Raw genomic sequence first — 23,162 nt, 5'->3', positions numbered from 1 at the left:
AAGAAGGAAATGAACACATTGGAGAGAATGCCAAAGTGGTTTACAGGAATGGTCCCAGGAATGAGAAAAATCAGTTATGAGGAAAGATTAGAAAAGTTGGAACTGTTCCCCTTGGAGAGAAGGTTGTTAACATTTTCAAAATCATGCGCTGGCTGAGTTGGATAAATAGGGAGAAACTGTTCATGCTTGTGAAAGGAATGAGAGGGCATGGATTTAGAGTAATTTGCAAAAGAAGCAGCGAAGAGGACATTAGATAATTTGGATGAAAAGCATGTATAAGAATCACAAAACACTTTGGTTCAGTAAGTAGCTAGGCAAATAATTTCAGCTTCAAACTCATAGCTTTATTGCAATCAATCTATGCCTTTAACAAGTAAAGTCTAATCCCCTTTTAAAATTCCTATGCGTGTGCACATTTGCAAACTTTTAAGAAAAAAAATGGATTTGAGTTGAGGAAATACTGGACTTCACAGATCTCTCATCACTCCATAGGGTTCCTTTTGCTTACCAGGACTTTGGATTTTCAATCCCTTCTCTGCAGGTTTTTGTGGCAGGCACAGTGTATACCACAAAGTCTTTTTGAGGCAACTAGTGTGAGAAAAGACAAGTTTTTTTTCTTGCTGCTGAAAGAGAAAGAACCACCTGACCATAAGCTGTTGAACCCCCCCTCCCTCTAAAAGAGAGCAGGAAGAGTGAAGGCCATCTTTTGTCAAATATCCAACCAGGTTTCAGAAGATCTTTTCTTCGTGCGATGAGAATAGGTGCTGAATGAGAGTCTCAGACCTGTATTGTACACCGGTACCAGACTGCTGATTTTATCAAAAACCAAATAAAACATGGAATTAAAGTAAATACCATGCTCCTTCAAGATATTTCCACCTTTTTTGTTTGGAATTCTCTTTATTACATTCATAAAGAACAAAGAGTAACCAGAATGAATAATTCTGTTTTACAAATGTTTCACATTTTACAGAGATGGAGCCCTACAGACTGTGGGTCCCCAATTTCATTTCAAATAGCAGTATGGCCCCTCGTCTGTCTGTGGGGAGCCACAATTATTGTGGAAAGCTCCTGAAGGAATCATTTTACTCATGTACAATGTAGCCCATTTTTCATCAGAAGCAAACACTACACATGGAAACTTCTGACTGTAGTGATGTATAATTCCAACATGTATCTATTCAGAGGCAGCACACTAAGATTCCCACCCAATACAATAGAAGGTGGTGAAGAATTGTTCTCATTCCCCAGTTTCCTCCTCTATGGCTTCTGGTACATGGGTTTATGATGCAGTAAATAACCGTATTGTCCGAAACCAGGAGTGTCAGCAGACTCTGAAATAATGGCATTGGGCTTTCACTTCTGTTTTTTTTTGTACTCCAATTTTTTTGGTACAGAAAAATGCCTTCCAGAAATATTGCTGTTTCTGTCCCTGGTCTGCAAGATGTACAGCTATAGGTACAACACTTCATCAACTATTGATACTTGAGTAACTGAATTGCAGTTACTTTCAGTAACTGGGTGCTTTCAGTAGGACCAGATGTTGGCAGAGTGCCCGATGGACAAGTTGGAACACTGATACAGGAGTCATAGCTCTCCGTGGGCTTGAGTATCTGTGTTCAAAGCCAAGAATGTAACAGACATTGTGTGTTAACCAGCGTTCATGTTTGTTCAATGTCTGTTCAGAGCAAATTGGGATTATCCAAATGAAGAGTGCCTCCCCCTTACTATTCGCAGACTATCTTCTGAATGGAATGCCCTGTTTGGGGTCTGGCCGCCACTTGTTTTGAGTTATCATCACCTCTGCTTCCGTCTTAAAGAGGCCTCAACTGAAAAATAAAAGTGTTAGTTGGTCATACAGAACACGAGAACCAGCTTGGTTATTTACTCGTTTACTCCATCTTATTTTGATGATGCTGTGTTTTCACCCTACTGTGTTCTTGTTTTCAAAAGTCAGAAGAGCTGAGGATTTTCTGAGCCAGGAATATGTCTAGATTGGACAATCATCATGAAGACTTTGTGAGAATGTGTGCTGCCCTCTGGTCCATGGGAAGTGGGGTTCAGGTTTGCTCCCATTTCTGTGCTGAGGTGATTGTCTCAGATGCACCAGTTAGAGGCTTTAGCGTCTGCACCCCAAACCACAGAATTGAACAACAGACCGGGCAGGGGGCTGGTCTGGCATACTGTCCACCAGACAAAGCAAATGTATCATCCAGACACTAATGATGACCTGAGTGGTGAATAGCTCCTGATGCTATCTGGCTGCAATTATTGCTGAAAAACAGCAATATGGAATCATAGAACAGTACAGGACAGAACAGGCCCTTCAGCCCACGATGTTGCGCCGACCACTGATCCTCATGTATGCACCCTCAAATTTCTGTGACCATATGCATATCCAGTAGTCTCTTAAATGTCCCCAATGACCTTGCTTCCACAACTGCTGCTGGCAATGCATTCCATGCTCTCTCAACTCTGTGTAAAGAACCCGCCTCTGACATCCCCTCTATACTTTTCTCCACCCAGCTTAAAACCATGACCCCCTTGTGTTAGCCATTTGTGCCCTGGGAAATAGTGTCTGGCTATCGACTCTATCTATGCCTCTCATTATCTTGTATACCTCAATTAGGTCCCTTCTCCTCCTCCTCTTCTCCAATGAAAAAAGTCTGAGCTCAATCAATGTCTCTTCATAAGATAAGCCCTCCAGTCTAGGCAACATCCTGGTAAACCTCCTCTGAACCCTCTCCAAAGCATCCACATCTTTCCTATAATAGGGCAACCAGAACTGGACGAAGTATTCCAAGTGCGGTCTAACTAAAGTTTTATAGAGCTGCAACAAGATCCTACAACTCTTAAACTCAATCCCCCTGTTAATGAAAGCCAAAACACCATATGCTTTCTAAACGACCCTGTCCACTTGGGTGGCCATTTTAAGGGATCTATGTACCTGCACATCATGATCTTTCTGTTCCTCCACACTGTCAAGAATCCTATCCTTAATCCTGTACTCAGCTTTCAAATTTGACCTTCCAAAATGCATCACCTCGCATTTATTCAGGTTGAACTCCATCTGCCACCTCTCAGCCCATCTCTGCATCCTGTCAATATCCCACTGCAGCCTACAACAGCCCTCTATACTGTCAATGACACCTCCAACCTTTGCGTCATCTGCAAACTTGCTGACCCATCCTTCAATCCCCTCATCCAAGTCATTAATAAAAATTACAAGCAGTAGAGGCCCAAGAACACCACTCACCACAGACTTCCAGGCAGAATATTTTTCTTCTACTACCACTCGCTGTCTTCTGTTGGCCAGCCAATTCTGTATCCAGACAGCTAAGTTTCCCTGTATTCCATTCCTCCTGACCTTCTGAATGAGCCTACCATGGGGAACCTTATCAAATGCCTTGCTGAAGTCCATATACACCACATCCACAGCTCGACCCTCATCAACTTTTCTAGTCACATTCTCAAAGAACTCGTTAAGGTTTGTGAGGCATGACCCGCCCCTCACAAAGCCATGTTGACTGCATTTAATCAAGCCATGCTCTTCCAGGTGGTCATAAATCCTATCCCTCAGAATCCTTTCTAACACCTTGCAGACGACAGACGTGAGACTGACAGGTCTGTAATTGCCGGGGATTTCCCTATTTCCTTTCTTGAAGAGAGGAATTACATTTGCCTCTCTCCAGTCCTCAGGTACGACTTCAGTGGACAGCGAGGATGCAAAGATCTTCTCAAGTGGCGAAGCAATTGCATTTCTCGTTTCCCAAAGCAGCTGAGGACAAATCTGGTCCAGGCCTGGTGACTTGTCAATCTTAAATGTTTGACAAAATTTTCAGCACATCTGAATCATATATCACATTGGAATCATATACCATTTCACGCAGAACTAGCCCCGTGAACCTATTGGCCGTGTGGAACTGTGGTGCTATCAGTGTAACAGCCAACTCCCTCAAGTATCTGGGCTGTGTTGGATTAGCACAAGGAACACAAAAAGGCATGTTCAAATCAGAAGTTTAAAATTGTGGTTCTTACCTGTGTAATCTTGGGGGCACATTGGTTTGAATATCACTTCTTTGAAAGCTACAATCCATTCCTGGAGATCCTGGGCATCTTTGCAGGTAAATACAAACTTCCGCTCCGGCGTCTCAATCGTTATCCCCAAGTTCCATTTATTGCCTTTCACACCGGGTGGCACGCCCTCCAGAATATTATACCCATACTCTGAATGCCCAATGAACACCTCGCCTTGTGCATAGGCATCCTGAAAGAAAGAACATTGTGAAAAGCGCTGTTAAAGTCAATGTCCCAAAGGTTTTTGCCATCAGTAAAACTGAAGTGACTGCAGGAAACCCAATTTCTGCCCAGCCTGGCTCCTCCCACACAGCAATGTGATCATGATCACATCATTTGTTGATAGTGAGTTCTGACAAAGGATCTTTGATCAAAAATGTGAATTCATGCAAATTCCCAGGTTTGCTGAGGATTTATTTCCAGCATTTCTGTCATTATTTCAGATTTCTGGTGTCTGTTGTGTTTTTTCCATGTCTATTACTACTTGTGGTAGGTTCAGAGAGAAATTGGTTGAACCAGGATACAGGGAAAGGCCCACTGTTCTTTTTTGATATTGTGTCATGGATTCTTGTATGACCTCCTGCAGGGACAGTCGGGGCTTCTGTTTAACATCTTCTCTGAAAGATAGCATCTCCAACAGTGTAGCACTCCCTCAGTACTGCCCTGGAGTGGAGCTTAAACCCACAACTTCCATCTTGGTCAAGACAGCATGCCAGCCTTTGGCAAGTTCAATATGACAAGGGGGAAGATGGGGCAATAGCTAATCCCGATGATTCCACAGTGAAAACACATGACACTGAGCCTCACCAACCAATAGAGAGTTTGATTTCAAACTTGCCCCTGGTGGGAAATTGATGTTATCAGATTATCTGTCAATTGAAAACAAACAGAGCAGCTGCTCAGGTTGTGTTAGGGATAATGTGTTATCGCTGGGTTAGTCAGCCAGAGACCCAGGCAAATGATCTAGGGACACTGATTCCAATTTCACCACAGCAGCACTTGGAATGGGAATTCAATGAATTAATCCGGAATTGAAAAAAAAAGTCTTGGTATGTGAGTTTTTTTAACTGTATTCCTCAAAAGATGGTGGCAACAGAATCCTTGACTGTTTTTACAGTAAAAGTGGATAAAAAGTTATCAGGGAAGAAGCTAAAGATGTGGAGTAATCAGATTGCAGTGGTTATAATGCCAGATGGCGTTAATCTGGTTAATGTGGGACAATTGAGGAGCCCTGGCTGACAAACAAACAGGAGTGCCAGGGCTTCTGTTCACTCAGAGCTGACTCGGAAGGAGCTGGACCAGCGTCAAGGACTTTGCACACGTAGATAAAGGGTGACTTTTTGTGTTGGGATACTCTGTGGAGTTATTTCACAGTCTTGACGTCTTTGAATGGTATAGCAGGCACAAGGGGTAGAGTAGCCCACTGCTCCTGTTATACTTTTAATGTTAATTTTCATGTGTTTAGATTAATTTATATTAACAGCAAGATATTTAAAGATCCCACTGAGCCAACTCCTTAAAATAGCCTATGATTCATTTGGCATCTCAGTAACTCTTCTCACCTCATCTGAGGAACAATCATGCCAAAGGTTGAGAGGAATCGTGTTCTCATTGCCATTGTATGAATCTTAGATCAATCTGACACCAACAATTGTGTATTTCATTGAGTGATGTATCAGCCCTTGGGTGTTTTGCTGTCCCTGGCATGCTTCAACAACTACTGCCTTTCTGAGCACTTACCAGCGGTTCCTTAAAGTACAGCAGTTTACGATCCTGAATATCCAATGTGAACCATCTTCTCTTAAAAGGTTCCTTTTGCTGAAGGAAAAGGCCATACTTCAGTTTATTTCTATGGTATGTGATGAAATTTTTGTCTTTTTGACACTTGAATGCTTTACATGTATATTTAGTTTTCTTAACATTTTAATATACATCATAAAAAATAAGGTTGAATTTACATAGAATTACATTATAGAAGTGAGTCATTCAGCACTTGACCCATGCTGATGTTTCTAGTCCACAAGACTCCTTCACCTTACTTCATCTGACCGTAGCTCTGCATCATTCTCTTCCTTTTCCCCTCAGATGGTTATTGAGTTTTCCCTTGAATGCATTTCCCACATTCCTTGAGATTATTTTGCTAAATTTCTTTAGTAACTGTCTGCTTGGCTTGGTCACCAGCAAATAGAAACATCTTCCCTATCAAACCTTGGAGATAAGATCTTTACCAAAATTTTAAAAATGTTCTAGCTGTGATTAATGTCCTTGCATTTGCCTCAATGTACTACTTAAAATATGGAGTTAGAATTCTATTCTGAATGTGCTGTAACCAAGATTTATATAAGTTTACTCCATCCCCTTGCCACACTCCATCTTCAGAATACATACCAACCTTTCCCCAGCTACGGTCAGTTCTGAAGGAGGGTCATTGGACCTGAAACCTTAACTCTGCTTTCTCTCCACAGGTGCTGCCAGACCTGCTGAGCTTTTCCAGCAATTTCTGCTTTTGTTTCTGATTTCTAGCATCTGCAATAATTTGTTTGTTTTTTTGTTTAATACAACTTCTCTGCTTTTCAATTCCATCCTTCTCAAAATGAACCTCAGTGCTTTATTTGTTTTATATATAGCTTTAGTGTTCTGCATTAGTCCTTTCATAAATCCCTACCTCCAGATACAGAGAGGGATTCCTGATCAGAGCTAGTATGGTAAGGTGATCCTCCAAATTCTCCTCATATACTGAGTGCGCTACCCAGAGAGAATGCTCTGGAACATCTGACATAAAAGCAATGACACTGCTGACCAGAGCAGCTTGAATGTTTGTTATTCTGTGTCTACTGTTCTGGGAATCTCCCTTAGAACAGGACATTGGTATGTCACCAATAACCTACTGAGCATATTCACTCCTTCACTCACTGTCAGTGTTGAGGGCGATATAGTTAATTGATGATTCTAGTTTTATTGCAAGAGTTGTTGACTATATCCAAATTTCTGGATCATAGTTTAAAAAGTATCAAAAATTCATTTCAAATTCCTGAGAAAGCCCTCCTGGAAAGACTACTTAAACACCAACTAATCTCACCCTTCTGTACGCAATTAGATTTTGTAGTTTTAAAGCAGAGAAGAATACATTGTATAGTGTGAGATATAAAGTTCCTCAAATTTTTGAGAGTGTCATGTATTTTAGAAAAGCAGGAGGCTGGAAAAACACAGCAATTCCACTAAAGATTTAGAATTCCTACAATAAGCGCATCGTATTTATTTTGTAATGCACAATGTACATACCGTGGGGCCAGTTTTCTCCATATATCCCTCCTTTAAATAATTTCTCGTCAATTTTGGTATGAGCTGAGAAAATAACAATATAAAAATCCATCAGTTCAGTAGACACACTACACAGACACATGAAACAGCGGTCTTGGCGTGGTCCTTTCTCACAGCTACTATTAGCTCATTTTAATTCTTCCATCTTGAATTCTGTTGCTGAACTGACTTCCCTGTTTCCAGAGGTATCCTCATGCTACCTCTACTGAATAGTATAATCATTTTAAAAAGTGTATTGTAAGAATTCAACACTCTTGTTAGTTCTGGGGTAATTTCCCCCCTCCCCCCCCCTAAACATTTTCTAAACCATTTGTGAAGCAGCCTCCAGACTCTATAATGTGAAGTATGCGGCTCTGTTAATGTACGTATAAATTTGTGAAAGTGTCTATGCATGTATCTGTATATACTGGTATATGCATAGTGTATTTTGTGCATATGTACATTTGAAAGCCTGTGTTTATGCAATCATTTGTGTTTATTCATAGTGTCTTCATCTGGAAGTGTTTATGTATGTCATATGCTTGTATCTTTGTGTGCATGTCTGTGCGTATCCATGTGATCGTGTGTGTGTGTATGTGCATCTCCGTGTGTGTCCATGGCTATGTCCGTAGATGTATCCGTCCGTGTGCATGGCCTGGTGGGTGTCTATGTGCATGTTCATGTGCATGTTACTTGAACAGGGTTGCATAGATGGAGCCAGATAAACTCTGATAGGATGGTGGGCACTCAGAGTAGAGGTTGTGAATGTGCAGGTGATGTAGAAGATCAACTGTGCTGTTCTTGAATGACCAAGCAAGTCCAAATGGCCTACTCTACGTTTCATGTATTCATTTACGTTATGTGTTTCTCTGTATCTTTGCAGCTCTTTGTCAACATATGATTCACACATATGTGAGCTCACCTCTGTGTCACTGGTTGTAGGGAAAGCATTTTTCAGATATCTGAAACGGGCTGCCCTGATTGCATTGAACCAATCCACAATGTCCTAGGAACAAAACAGGAGAGTCAGTCATTAGGACTGAGACAGATAGAGAAAAAGAGGGGAGAGTCAGCATTGAGTGAGTCAGTTTTGGGGCAGAGAGAAAGTCAATATAGAAAGAGGGTCAGTATTGAGACAGAGACAGACTGGGAAAGAAAGGGTCATGTCGACAGAGGGTCAGTATTGAGAATGGATTAGTATTTGAACAGAGAGAGTGAGAGAAGGTCAGTATTGGGACAGACAGATGGAGGGGGGGTGGGTCAGTATTGAGAGTTGATCAGTATTGGGACAGAGAGACACTGAGGAATGTGTAGCTTCTGTTTGCTGTGAGCTTTTGAGGTTGTTAGACCCTCCCTTACCTTGCCGTTTTTGTGGTAGACAAACATACTCCTGGTACGCCCATCTTTCAGGTAGGTGATTTGCAGCCCATTTGGATTGCCAATTTTTTCTGGCTGGAATGTGGCATTAAGCTCTGACACGTGAATGACTCCTTTTGGCTCTTTATTCTGTTAAAACAGATTGTGTTGTTTCATTTGTAACATCTCTGCTGTTTTCCTCTTCTCACACTGTACTTGTGTGGTTTCACCATGGGATGTCAGATCCTGAACAGCTGGAGTATTGGATTTATCCTGAAGGAGTCAGCCTGGGATGAAATGGAGTCGAGCATGGGAGAGATGGAGAGATGTGCAACTATAGAATGACATCTGCTCTTTTTATGTCATCTGTGTTTTTTAACAGATTCCAAATAAACAAAATAAATTTGAAATTTGCTATTTTATGTTCCTTCTCTGTATTTAAGCATGTATATATATGTTATGGCCACTAGACTTCATAAAGTAGCTATGATTACGTAAATTGAACAATGCGGTAGGAAGGATGGTGATGTAGGAGGTGGGTGAGATGATGTGAAGCTGAACTCTGCTCACTGACGAACAATGTGTCAGTGTGGTCATGGTGGGGGGAGGGGGGGTTAAAATTTATTGAAGCTTTAATATCAGGTAGCTGACCTCTGCTACAGATTGACAGACTGAGTCAGTGAGACCAAAGGATTTGTGCAGAAGTAGCCCCACATCAGATGCTGCCAAACAGATGAAAAGGATGGTTTTTAGGTGAAGCTGGAACCAATGTTGCAAGAAGGAAGGATAGTGTGAGGTTGTGACCACACTGGAACCACTGGGAATATTACAATGAGGCTCACATTGCCAAGAATTAATAAAATAAAACCTGATTTAAAGGGAGGAGAAAGAAAAATGCAAAAATTTGAACTTTGAATTTCAAAGAACAAGAAAACAGTAAAAACCTTGTGTGTTAAAGACAAAACCAGGGAAGGAAAAGAGAAATTCCTCGGAGACAAATTCGAAACAAGATTTGAACAGAGAAAAGCTTTGATTCAATGAATAGAGGCTACTTGCTGATGTTTCAAATTTAACTTCTGGTTTTGATTCACTTCTTCCCTAAATTAAGTGCAAAAGAGGTTGAAATGTATTTCATGTCACAACAAAATTGTGACAAAATTACAAATGGACAACTTGATTGCAAAGCATTTTTATGGAGACTGCTTCAGATGTGTACTCTGACATAAACACAGAGAATGCTGGAGAAACCCAGCAGGTCAAGTATCATCTGTGGAGAGAAGAGCAAAGTTAATGTTTCGAGTCCAGTGGCCCTTCAGAACTAAAAACAGCTGGGAAAAGGTGATATTTATGCTGATGCCAGGTGGAGTGGAGGGGTAGGAGTGAGCAAATACGTAGAGGGAGAGAATGAAAATGAAAGGTAGGTAAAGAGACTATGGATGGTAAGCCAGCGAAGCTGTTTCTAGTTCTGCAGAATGAACATGAGTTCAAAACATTAACTCTGTTTCTCTCTCCACAGACAGTGTCAGACCTATTGAGTTTTTCTCGCACTTTCTGCTTTTATTTATTTCAAATCTCCAGCATCTGCTGTTCTTTGTTTAATTTTGGAAGTGTACACATCTCTTTCACGTGCCATGACACTAAGGAAACTAGTCAGGGCAGTTCAGGGAAAAGTTTACGAATTTGAGGAAATAACAGGATCAGATTTCTGTGAAATTTGAGAGAGAAAAGGGCATTGTATTTGCGAGATGATATGGGTCAATAAAAAGATTGAACAACACTAAGATCTTAGTTTATCTCACTAATGAGTGAATTTAAAAATAGTAACCTTTTAGGAATAAAATGGGACTTGGAAGATGAGAGCAGCTGCTATTGAGCTGCTTATTAAAAATGGTCTCAATTTAACATTTTGTCCTAATTGGGGGAGGTGGTGACATCATAGTGATATCACTGAGGTAGTCATCCAGAGCTACATTGGCAACAAGAAATTGAATCTGACCACAGCAGATAGTGAAATTCAGACTCCATAAAATCTGGAATTAAAACACTAGACTAATTTTCTTTAGGGAGGGAGGTCTGCTGTCCTTGCCTGATCTGACAGAAATTTGACTCCTGACCCACAGCAATTTGACCTTTAACTGCCCTTTGTAATGGCCTAGCAATTTATTGAATTCAAGAGCAATTAGAGATAGCCACATTCCATAAAAGAATAAAGGAAAACAAGAATGTAAGCTGTCATTTGCAAACACCTGCATAAAGTAGAGAGATCGGGGGTCTAGGTGAGTAAACAATGATATGAAGGTGCAGGTGTTGGACTGGGGTGGACAAAGTTAAAAATCACACGACACCAAGTTATAGTTCCAACAAGTTTATTTAGAAGTACAAGCTTTCAGAGCACTGCTGCCTGATTACCTGATAAAGGAGCAGTGCTCTGAAAGCTAGTTCTTCCAAATAAACCTGTTGGACTATAACCTGGTGTTGTGTGATTTTTAACTTTGAATAACCAATGGTTACATTGATTAAGATATCAGAAATTTTTCAAAAAAAATCAGTGTGATTCAACAGCATATACATACCTACCTACTAGAAAAGGTGCAAAACTTGACCTAGTCTTGGGAAATAAGGCAGGGCATGTGACTGAGGTGTCAGTAGGGGAGCACTTTGGGGCCAGTGACCATAATTCTATTCGTTTTAAAATTGTGATGAAAAAGGATAACCAGATCTCAAAGTTGAAGTTCTAAATTCAGGAATGGCCAATTTTGATGGTATTAGGCAAGAACTTTTGAAAGCTGATTGGAGGCAGATGTTTGCAGGTAAAGGGATGGCTGGAAAATGGGAAGCCTTCAGAAATGAGATAACAAGAATCCAGAGAAAGTATATTTCTGTCAGGGTGAAAGGAAAGGCTGGGTGACTAAAGAAATTGAGGGTTTAGTTACGAAAAAGAAGGATGCATATGTCAGGTATAGACAGGATAGATTGAGTGAATCCTTAGAAGAGTATAAAGGCAGTAGGAGTATACTTAAGAGGGAAATCAGGAGAGCAATAAGGAGACATGAGATAGCATTGATAAATAGAATTAAGGAAAATCCAAAGGGTTTTTGCAAATATATTAAGGATAAAAAGGGTAACTAGGGAGAGAATATGGCCCCTCAAAGATCAGCAAGGTGGCCTTTGTGTGGAGCCACAGAGAATGGGGGAGATACTAAATTAATGTTTTGCATCAGTATTTATGTGGAAAAGGATATGGAAGATATAAACTGTAGGGAAATAGATGGTGACATTTTGGAAAATGTCCAGATTACAGAGGAGGAAGTGCTGGATGTCTTGAAACAGCTAAAGGTGGATAAATCCCCAGGACCTCATCAGTGTACCCGAGAACTCTGTGGGAAGCTAGAGAAGTGATTGCTAGGTCTCTTGCTGAGATATTTGTATCATCGATAGTTACAGGTGAGGTGCCGGAGGTTGGCAAACGTGCCACTGTTTAAGAAGGGCGGTAAGGACAAGTCAGGGAACTATAGACCAGTGAGCCTGACCTTGGTGGTGGGCAAGTTGTTGGAGGGAATCCTGAGGGACAGGGTGTACATGTATTTGGAAAGGCAAGGACTGATTAGGGATAGTCAACATGGCTTTGTGCATGGGAAATCATGTCTCACAAATTTGATTGAGCTGTTTGAAGAAGTAACGAAGATTGATGAGGGCAGAGCAGTAGATGTAATCGATATGGACTTCAATAAGGTGTTCGACAAGGTTCCCCGTAGGAGACCGATTAGCAAGGTTAGATCTCATGGAATAAAGAGAGAACTAGCCATTTGGATACAGAACTGGCTCAAAGGTAGAAGACAGAGAGTGGTGGTGGAGGGTTGTTTTTCAGATTGGAGGCCTCTGACCAGTGGAGTGCCACAAGGACCGGTGCTGGGTCCTCTACTTTTTATCATTTACATAAATGATTTGGATGCGAGCATTAGAAGTACAGTTAGTAAGTTTGCAGATGACACCAAAATTGGAGGTGTAGTGGACAGCGAAGAGGGTTACCTCAGATTACAACAGGATCTGGACCAGATGGGCCAATGGGCTGAGAAGTGGCTGATGGAGTTTTGGAAAAGCAAATCTTAGCAAGGTTTATACACTTAATGGTAAGATCCTAGGGAGTGTTGCTGAACAAAGAGACCTTAGAGTGCAGGTTCATAACTCCTTGAAAGTGGAGTCCCAGGTAGATAGGATAGTGAAGAAGGCGTTTGGTATGCTTTCCTTTATTGGTCAGAGTGTTGAGTACAGGAATTGGGAGGTCATGTTGCAGCTGTACAGGACATTGGTTAGGCCACTGTTGGAATATTGCGTGCAATTCTGGTCTCCTTCCTCTGGAAAGATGTTGTGAAACTTGAAAGGGTTCAGAAAAGATTTACAAGGATATTGCCAGGGTTGGAGGATCTGAGCTACAGGGAGAGGCTGAACAGGCTGTGGCTGTTTTCCCTAGAACGTTGGAGGGTGAGGGGTGATCTTATAGAGGTTTACAAAATTATGAAGGGCATGGATAGGATAAATAGACAAAGTCTTTTCCCTGGCATTGGGGAGTCCAGAACTCGAGGACATAGGTTTAGGGTGAGAGGGGAAAGATATAAAAGAGACCTAAGGGGCAACGTGTCCACGCAGAGGGTGGTACGTGTATGGAATGAGCTGCCAGAGGATGTGGTGGAGGCTGGTACAATTGCAACATTTAAGAGGCATTTGGATGGGTATATGAATAGGAAGGGTTTGGAGGGATATGGGCTGGGTGCTGGCAGGTGAGACTAGATTGGGTTGGGATATCTGGTCGGCATGGACAGGCTGGATCGAAGGGTCTGTTTCCGTGCTGTACATCTCTATGACTCTATGACATACTTGCCTTAAAAAAAGGGCACATAAAGGCTAACTGTTGGAAATTAAAAAGCATGATTTGTAATGTTTGTGGGATTGTGTAGCACGCATTCAGGAAGGTAATGTGAAATATGGAACCTTGCCCAGGTACGTCCTGTCCACAAAAAGCAAAATAAAAACACCAGCACAGACAATCACCCCTCCATGAGGCTACTGTCAATCACTGGCAAAGTGATAGAAGGTAATCATCAACAGTGCAACCAAGTACTACCTACAGACCAATAGCCTGAGCGCTGTTGCTCAGTTTGGGTTCCACCAGAACTATTCAGCTGTTGTTCTAATTGCAACCTCGGCCTAAACACGGACAAAGGAACTGACCTCCATGACATGAGTGTGACTGTCCATGACACCAACACAGCATTTGATAGAGTGTGGCATTGAGGAGCTTGAGTGAAACTGAAATTAGTATGAATCAGGCAGAGGAGAGAAATGGAGGGGTGGGGGGTAAATCTCTCCACTGGTTGGAGTTAAATCTGTACTAAAGAAAATATTGTGGTTGTTAGGCTCAGTTTCAGGATTTGCCAATTTCTGTATTTATCACATGACCTCTAAGCACCCCAATTCCAGACAAGAAGCATTTCTCCTGTTTCCAATATTTTTAGAATTAATAAACAAAAGTTTTCAATGGAGAAACACCATTGATGACTAAATTTTTCTTCTGGATCTGTATGCAGTCACGTTCAGACAATCATACTCAAATTCTTGAAGACTTCAGAAGATTGGTAACCCATCTGTTACAGACACTGTCAATACCCAGTCTTACTGATGTCAGTGGAGCTCGGCTTAGGTTCAATTCAACCTCTAGCAGTAAACATGGTATGTGATAGGTATTGAGGCAGAGGGAGAAATCTTTACAACTGGGACAGATAAAAGAGCCATACCTCCTCCTTAGCGTAGTATTGGATAACACCCTCTTTCTCCAAAAGCCTGAAACTCCGCTTCTGAAAATTTCCTTTGTCCTTTCCCCGTTTCCAGAGATAACCGACACGGCCACCTTTATAATGAGCAAGGAAACATCTATGAACATTGAAGGGTGCCAGTTCCAATTCATGGCTAGTGCTGTTCTCCTGGTGCTCAGTGATTCACTATCAATGACTCCATTTTAAAACTCTTGTTTCCACATCTCTCCATAGCCTTGACCTCTCTCTGTAATCCCCAACCCTCCTCTAATTCTGATCTTTTGAGTCATAGAGTCATAGAGATGTACAGCATGGAAACAGACGCTTCGGTCCAACCCGTCCATGCTGACCAGATATCTCAACCCAATCTAGTCCCACCTGCCAGCACCTGGCCCATATCCCTCCAAACCCTTCCTATTCATATACCCATCCGGATGCGTTTTAAATGTTGCAATTGTACCAGCCTCCACCACTTCCTCTGGCAGCTCATTCCATACACGTACCACCCTCTGCGTGAAAAAGTTGCCTCTTAGGTCTCTTTTATATCTTTCCCTTCTTATCCAAACCTATGCCCTCTAGTTCTGGACTCCCCCACCCCGAGGGAAAAGACTTTGTCTATTTATCCTATCCATAACTCTCATGATTCTATAAACCTCTATAGGTCACCCCTCAGCTTCCGACGCTCCAGAGAAAACAGCCCCAGCCTGTTCAGCCTCTCCCTTTAGCTCAAATCCTCCAACCCTGGCAACATCCTTGTAAATCTTTTTGGAACCTTTTCAAGTTTCACAACATTTTTCCGATAAGGAGACCAGAATTGCACGCAATATTCCAACAGTGGCCTAACCAACATGACCTCCCAACTCCTGTACTCAATACCCTGACCAATAAAGGAAAGCGTACCAAACACCTTCTTCACTATCCTATCTACCTACGACTCCACTTTCAAGGAGCTATGAACCTGCACTCCAAGGTCTCTTTATTCAGCAACACTCCTGGGACCTTACCATTAAATATATAAGTCCTGCTAAGATTTGCTCTCCCAAAATGCAGCACCTCACATTTATCTAAATTAAACTCCATCTGCCACTTCTCAGCCCATTGGCCCTTCTGATCAAGAACCCATTTTAATTTGAGGTAACCTTCGCTGACAACTACACCACCAATTTTGGTGTCATCTGCAAACTTACCAACTATATCTCTTATGCTCACATCCAAATCATTTCTATAAATGATCAAAAGTAGTGGACCCAGCACCGATCCTTGTGGCACTCCACTGGTCACAGGCCTCCAGTGTGAAAAACAACCCTCCACCACCACCCTATGTCTTCTACCTTTGAGCCAGTTCTGTATCCAAATGGCTAGTTCTCCCTGTATTCCATGAGATCTAACCTTGCTAATCAGTCTCCCAGGGGGAACCTTGTTGAAAGCCTTACTAAAGTCCATATAGATCACATCTACCACTCTACTGTCATCAATCTTCTTTGTTCCTTCTTCAAAAAGACTCAACCAAGTTTGTGAGACATGATTTCCCATTCATAAAGGAGAAAGTGAGGACTGCAGATGCTGGAGATCAGAGCTGAAAATGTGTTGCTGCGCTTTTCCAGCAACACATTTTCAGTTCCCATGCACAAAGCCATGTTGACTATCCCTAATCAGTCCTTGCCTTTCCAAATACATGTACATCCTGTCTCTCAGGATTTCCTCCAACAACTTGCCCACCACCACCGTCAGGCTCACTGGTCTATAGTTCCCTGGCTTGTCCTTACCACCTTTCTTAAACAGTGGCACAATGTTAGCTGACCTCCAGTCTTCCGGCATCTCACCTGTGACTATCGATGATACAAATATCTCAGCAAGTGGCCCAGCAATCACTTTTCTAACTTCCCACAGAGTTCTTGGGTACACCTGATCAATTCCTGGGGAATTATCCACTTTTAACTGTTTCAAAACATCCAGCACTTCTCCTCTGTAATTTGGACATTTTGTAAGATGTCACCATCTATTTCCCTACAGTCTATATCTTCCATATCCTTTTCCAAGGTAAATACGGATGCAAAATACTCATTTAATATCTGCCCCATCTCCCGCGGCTCCACACAAAGGCCGCCTTATTGATCTTCGAGGAGCCCTGTTTTCTCTGTAGTTACCCTTTTGACCTTAATGGATTTGTAAAAACCTTTGGATTCTCCTTAACTCTATTTGCCAAAGCTATCTCATGTCCCGTTTTGCCCTCCTGATTTCCCTCTTAAGTATACTCCTACTGCCTTTATACTCTAAGGAATCACTCGATCTATCCTGTCTATACCTGACATATGCTTCCTTCTTTTTCTGAACCAAGCTCTCAATTTCTTTAGTCATCCAGCATTCCCTATACCTACCAGCCTTCCCTTTCACCGTAACATGAATATACTGTCTCTGGACCTTCGTTATCTCATTTCTGAAGGCTTCCCATTTTCCAGCCGTCCCTTTATCTGTGAACATTTGCCCCCATCAGCTTTTGAAAGTTCTTGCCTAATACTGTCAATAGTGGCCTTTCTCCCATTTAGAACTTCAACTTTTAGATCTGGTCTACCCTTTTCCCCAAAGTGCTCCCCCACTGACACCTCAGTCACCTGTCCTGCCTTATTTCCCAAGAGTAGGTCAAGTTTTGCATCTTCTCTAGTAGGTACATCCACATACTGAATCAGAATATTGTCTTGTACACACTTAACAAAGTCCTCTCTACATAAACCCTTAACACTCTGGCAATGTCGAATCTCCTGTTCCTTGGATGCTGCCTGACCTGCTGCGCCTTTCCAGCAACACATTTTCAGCTCAGTCCCAGTCTATGTTTGGAAAGTTAAAATCCCCTACCATAACCACCTTCTTATTCTTACAGATAACTGAGATTTCCTTACAAATTTGTTTCTCAATTTCCCTCTGACTGTTAGGGGGTCTATAATACAATCCCAATAACGTGATGGAGTATTTCTGATTTTAATCACTCCACCATTGGTGCCCATTACCTTCTGTCACTTGAGCCCTAAGCCCTTGGATTGGACTCTCTCTGTCTCTCTCTTGTCCTTTAAAAGCATGCCTTAAAGCCTTCATCTTTGACCAGACTTTAAGTTACCTGTCCCTCCCCCTGCGGCTCCTTGTCAATTTTCTTTTTGCCTGATTTCTGCTTCTGCAGAGCTTCTTGGAATGTTTTACTGCATGAGAAGGTGCTAGACAAATACAAGTTGTTGTATATGCAGGGGAGGGTCAATCCTCCCAACCCTGTACCTGATATGGGGGATTCCTGGTGCTCAGTGACAACGTCAATGAACTCCTCCCGCTCATATTTGGCTCGAATCCACTGCTCCTTCAGAACTCTGGATCGGGGACAGAGAGGAACATCAGAGTTGTGATGCCAGGTAAGCAATTCCTGCCAAGCCAGGTTGGTTAAAGGACATATTTATGTTTCCACTTGACAACAGTGTACCAGCACAGTCCCTCCCCCCAACAACTCAAGACAACTGGAGCTGCAGCCATGAGGAAACCAGGCTGATATACTATCCAAAATGGCTCCATCCTCAGTCTGCAGTGAGTATGGAGTCAAAATTAAAAGGGACCCGAGGGGTAAAGTTTTCACGCAGAGGATAGTACGTGTATGGAATGAGCTACCAGAGGAAGTTTAGAGGCTGGTACAATTACATTTAAAAGGCATCTGGATGGGTATATGAATGGGAATGGTTTAGAGGGATATGGGCCAAGTGTTGGCAAATGGGACTGGATTAATTTCAGATATATTAGATTAGATTACTTACAGTGTGGAAACAGGCCCTTCGGCCCAACAAGTCCACACCGACCCGTCGAAGCGCAACCCACCCATACCCCTACATTTACCCCTTACTTAACACTACGGGCAATTTAGCATGGCCAATTCACCTGACCCGCACATCTTTGGACTGTGGGAGGAAACCGGAGCACCTGGAGGAAACCCACGCTGACACGGGGAGAACGTGCAAACTCCACACAGTCAGTCGTCTGAGGCAGGAATTGAACCCAGGTCGCTGGCGCTGTGAGGCAGCAGTGCTAACCACTGTGCCTGAACGAATTTGACCAAAGGGTCTGAAGTGGACAAATTCTTGGGAAGTTAGGGAATGAAAGGTTATTAGAATATGGAGAAATCAGATCAGATTTGACCTTATTGAATGGCAGAGCAGACTTAAGAGGCTGATTCTGCTCCTAATTTACAGGTTTGTATGAATGCCCATATGTAGCAGTGTTTCCCAGCCACATCCTTTCCTCAAACAATCAGACCCAGACTCGCCATCTTGTAAAGGTGAGTTCAGATCTCAGCATGAGCAATTTACTCATTTCAACATCAATCTGAAAAAAGCTGGTCTCAGTAGGATTGAGCCTCAAGCTGGGTTAGTTTGCTGCAACAGCAGGGCTCGTCCCTCAATATCTTTAGGGAAGGAAATCTGCCATCTTTACATGGTCTGGATTCCATGTGACTCCAGACCCACAGCAATAGGGTTGAAGATTCAATGAGCTGTTTAATAATCATGGACCATTCGGCTGAGACCCCAGCCTCCTGAGAAAGGCTAATTATTGAAACTATAATTCTTCAACATGCTTTCTGAAAAATGCAAATATGACAGAGAACATGCAGTAACTTCATCTCATGGATGGTCTTCATCCCAGAGGATCCATTTGCCATGTGACAAACACCCAGAAAAATCTGTGAGCCAAGGCAAGAGGAGCCACCTTTCAGTGGAGCTAAGTTGTTGGTGGAAGGAAGCCATTTCCTTTAGGAGGGAGCAGGGTGGGTAGGAGAGGAAAAAGGGGCAGAACCTTGAATGTAGAATCAGGCCTTTCTGAGTGAGTACATAATATGGTCTCACAGAATGGGGAGCAGAAATCTCAAATTGTGCTTCCACAAAACAGATGGTTCTTTGCCAAGCAGAGTATATTAAAATTGCCATAAAACCATAAGGAAGAGGAACAGGAGTAGGCCATTCAGCCCCTCAAGCCTGCTGTGCCAGGGCTGATTTGACATTCCTCATGCCCACTTGCCTATCCTTTCCCTATGACCCTCAATTCCCCTCTTGATCAAGAATCTATCAATCTCAGCCTTAAATATACACAAGGACTCTGCCTCCACAGCTCTCTGTGGCAAGGAGTTCCAAAGACTCTCAACTATCTGAGAGAAGAAATTCCTCCTCATCTCAATCTTAAACTGGAGCCCCTTTATTCTGAGACTGTGCCCTCTGGTCCTTGACCCTCCCATGAAGGAAACAACATCTCCTGTTAAACCCCTTAGGAATCGTATATCATTCAATGAGACCACCTCCCATTCTGTTAAACTCCAGTGAGTATAGTCATAGAATCATATAGCATGGAAATAGACCCTTTGGTCCAACCAGTCCACACCAACCATGATCTCAAACTAAACTAGTCCCACCTGCCTGCACATGGTTCATATACCTCCAAATATTTCCTATTTATGTACTTATCCAAATGTCTTTTAGATGTTGTAACTGTATCTGCATCCATCGCTTCCTCTTGTAGTTCATTCCACAAACAAAACACTCTGTGAAAAAGTTGTCCCTCATGTACCTTTCAAAGCTTTCTCCTCTCACCTTAAAACTATGCCCCCTAGTTTTTGAACTTGCCGACTCTAAGGAAACGACCTTTGTCATTCACATTATCTAAGTTTCTCATGATATTATAAACCTCAATAAGATCATCCCACAACCTCCTATGCTCCAATGAAAAAAGTCCCAGCCTTTCCAATCTATTTTAATTTCTCAAACCTTCCATCCCCAGCAATATCTTGGTAAATCATCTCTGAACCCTGTCCAATTGAACAATATCCGTCCTATAGCAGGGAACTGCAGAAAGTATTCCAGAAGAGGCCTCACCAATGTCCTATACAACCTCAACATGATGTCCCAACTTCCACATTCATAGATCTGAGCTGTTTAACCTTTGCTTACAAGAAAATCCCTCCATACCAGGGATCAGCTTAGGGAACATTCTCTGAACGGCCTCCAATGAAATGATATCTTTCTTTAAATAAGCAGATCAAAACTGCTCATGGTATGCCAAATGTGGTCTTACCACCACTTAACAGTTGCAGTAAAATTTCCCTACTCTGATACTTCAACCTTCTTGAAATAAGGGCTGACATTCCATTAGCCTTCCTGCTGCACCTGTGTGCTAGCTTTCTGTGTTTCATGCACAAGTACCCCAAGCCCCTTTATGTTGCAGCCTTCTGCAGCTTTTTCCCATTAGAGTCATATTCTGTTGCAGCAAGACTGGCTAAATGAATTAAATATCATGCATCAGCCATAACTGGATGGTGGGACAGGCTTGTGAAGCTGAATGGCCTTCCTCATGGCTAACTGTAAGGTGGGTAGTAACAAAGATATCTCTGAACAGCAGTGTTGTTCTCAGTAAAAGAAATTGCTGCTTACACACAATCTGAAGCCTGAGGCTTGTAGTAGAAAAGAGGAACATTTGCTTCATAGTGTTTCCTCGCCATCCAGTTACCATGGCTTCTCATGTGCTATATACACAAAAAAAACAAGAAGAGATGTTTTTATTAGTGTCAGATTAAAAGGGACTTCTTTTTATTGTCCTGCAGCTGACCTAAAATGCAAACCTCATTCAAAGCCTTAAACATGTGCCTGTTAGTCATAGAGTCATAGAGATGTACAGCACAGAAATAGACCCTTCGGTTCAACTCATCCATGTCGACCAGATATCCCAACCTAATCTACTCCCATTTGCCAGCACCTGGCCCATACCCCTCCAAACCCTTCCTATTCAAACACCCATCCAGATGCCTTTTAAATGTTGCAATTGTACCAGCCTCCACCACTTCCTCTGCCAGATCATTCCAAAGAACACACTATCCTCTGAAAAAGTTGTCCCTTAAGTCCCTTTTATATCTTTCCCCTCTCACCCTAAACCTATGCCCTCTGGTTATTACTCAATAATTCATAGAACAAAATGTTCACATGTTGTCTTATTAATTATTAGTCATTATTTAGATGCTCCACATTCCCAGAGGCTTTGACTCAATGGTGAATACAGATTGGTGAATAATGTGTCCCAATGCTCAGTCTCCCTGACATAACATAACGTAACCCACAGTTAGGGGAAGTAATGGCCTCGCCTACTATTACTAGACTATTAATTCCGAAGCTGAGTAATGTTCTTGGAAGCTGGGTTCACATTCTGCCATTGCAAGTCGCGGAACTTGAATTCCATTTTTTAATAAGAAGGTTGAAATTAAGAATCTAATGATGATCTCAAAACCATTGTTGATTGTTGGAAAAATCCATCTAATTCAATAATGAAACTTCTCTAGTCTAGTGTACGTGTGAGTCAAGACCCACAGCAATGTGGCTGACTCTTAACTGCCCTCTAGGCAATTACAAATAGGCAGTATATGCTGGTCCAGCCAGTAACATCCACATCCCATGAATGAATTCTAAAAATAATCTAATCGTGTCCTCTCCCAATGTACAGGAGAAGGTGGGTCATCAGGAGGTATTGTTGGATCACAATCAGGAGCTCAGGGTCACTCTATTTATCTCTCTCTCTGTGACATAATGCCCTTCACAGCTCCATGCTGTTGCTCCAACTGAGTTCAGATTTACTCAGCACAGATCAAACATCGGATTCATATCTTTCCCAGGTCCATGGGTCACAGAAGTCCCCGTAGTTACTCATTAACTATACACATGAGCAATCCTAGGCCTGAAAGCACTTGCCTTTAGGACAGAAAATTTGATTGATCTTGCCCAGTCTGACTGGTGTATGTGACTCTCATCCCAGGCCCACCATCGTTGACTGTGCAGCCCTGTGAAGTGGTCTGACTAACTCCCTCAAACGTTTTAAATTGCTACAAAGAATAAACACACACACTGCAGCAGTTCAGGAAGGTTCACTATCAGCATAGGTAGGATAGCAATTGCCAGCTAGTGACACCCACATTCAGTGGATTTTAAATTTTGTAAAGTTTGGTAAAATACTCTGACTGTGAACAAACTATGACTTTGCTGATCTAAGCAAACCCAGCACAAGCTGCAGTCAAACTTCACTCAAGAAATCCCTTATAATATTGTAATGCAAACATTCCCTGTACCTCAACTAAATCATCATCCCAGAAATCCAGCCGGATAGATTTGACTCTGCTGATTCCTGAGAGGTTCCGATGTATCCCTGAACAGTTCAAGCAGATGAACACTCCAATTGTGTAAGACGCCCAGTCAGGGTCTGAAGGGAAGAGAAATTGAAAACTGCTTGTTAATCACTGTTTCACTGCCCTGTTAGCACAAGAACAATATTTAACAACAACTATGTTTATCTAACGCCCATAATTTAGTACAAGGTCACAGAGCATTTCCCAGACACAAGTATCAGACAGATCTAAACTAAAACAAAGTGCAGGCACTGGGCATCTGAAACAAAAACGGAAATTGCTGGAGAAACTCAGCAGGTCTTGTGAAGAGAAATCAGAGTTAACATTTCAAATCCTGTGACCCTTCTTCAGAGCTGATATTATCCAGAAAAAGGTGGCATTTATTCTAAAGGTAGGGGGATACTGATCCACAAAAGAATTTCTTGAAAATGTATGAA

General features: G+C 42.1%; 1 protein-coding gene across 3 annotated transcripts in view; it reads right to left on the bottom strand.

The window, feature by feature from the left end:
* Window positions 1-588: 588 nt before the first annotated feature.
* adap2 (ArfGAP with dual PH domains 2) overlaps window positions 589-23,162 on the bottom strand; it is a 34,350-nt gene continuing 11,776 nt past the window's right edge. For all 3 annotated transcript variants that reach the window (XM_060844709.1, XM_060844711.1, XM_060844710.1), the window contains exons 2-11: window positions 22,669-22,799; window positions 20,990-21,081; window positions 17,808-17,896; window positions 14,526-14,638; window positions 8,737-8,883; window positions 8,300-8,383; window positions 7,360-7,422; window positions 5,818-5,895; window positions 4,039-4,267; window positions 589-1,829 (exon numbers count right to left, since the gene is read on the bottom strand). In XM_060844709.1, coding sequence (XP_060700692.1) covers window positions 1,798-1,829; window positions 4,039-4,267; window positions 5,818-5,895; window positions 7,360-7,422; window positions 8,300-8,383; window positions 8,737-8,883; window positions 14,526-14,638; window positions 17,808-17,896; window positions 20,990-21,081; window positions 22,669-22,799 — 1,058 coding nt within the window. In that variant the 3' untranslated portion in view covers window positions 589-1,797. The remainder of the gene's footprint in view (window positions 1,830-4,038; window positions 4,268-5,817; window positions 5,896-7,359; window positions 7,423-8,299; window positions 8,384-8,736; window positions 8,884-14,525; window positions 14,639-17,807; window positions 17,897-20,989; window positions 21,082-22,668; window positions 22,800-23,162) is intronic.

This window comes from Hemiscyllium ocellatum, chromosome 25 (genome assembly GCF_020745735.1).
Source record: "Hemiscyllium ocellatum isolate sHemOce1 chromosome 25, sHemOce1.pat.X.cur, whole genome shotgun sequence".
NCBI lineage: Eukaryota > Metazoa > Chordata > Chondrichthyes > Orectolobiformes > Hemiscylliidae > Hemiscyllium > Hemiscyllium ocellatum.
The sequence above is the reverse complement of the archived record's forward strand: the minus strand, read 5'-3'. Positions and strand labels throughout refer to the sequence as shown.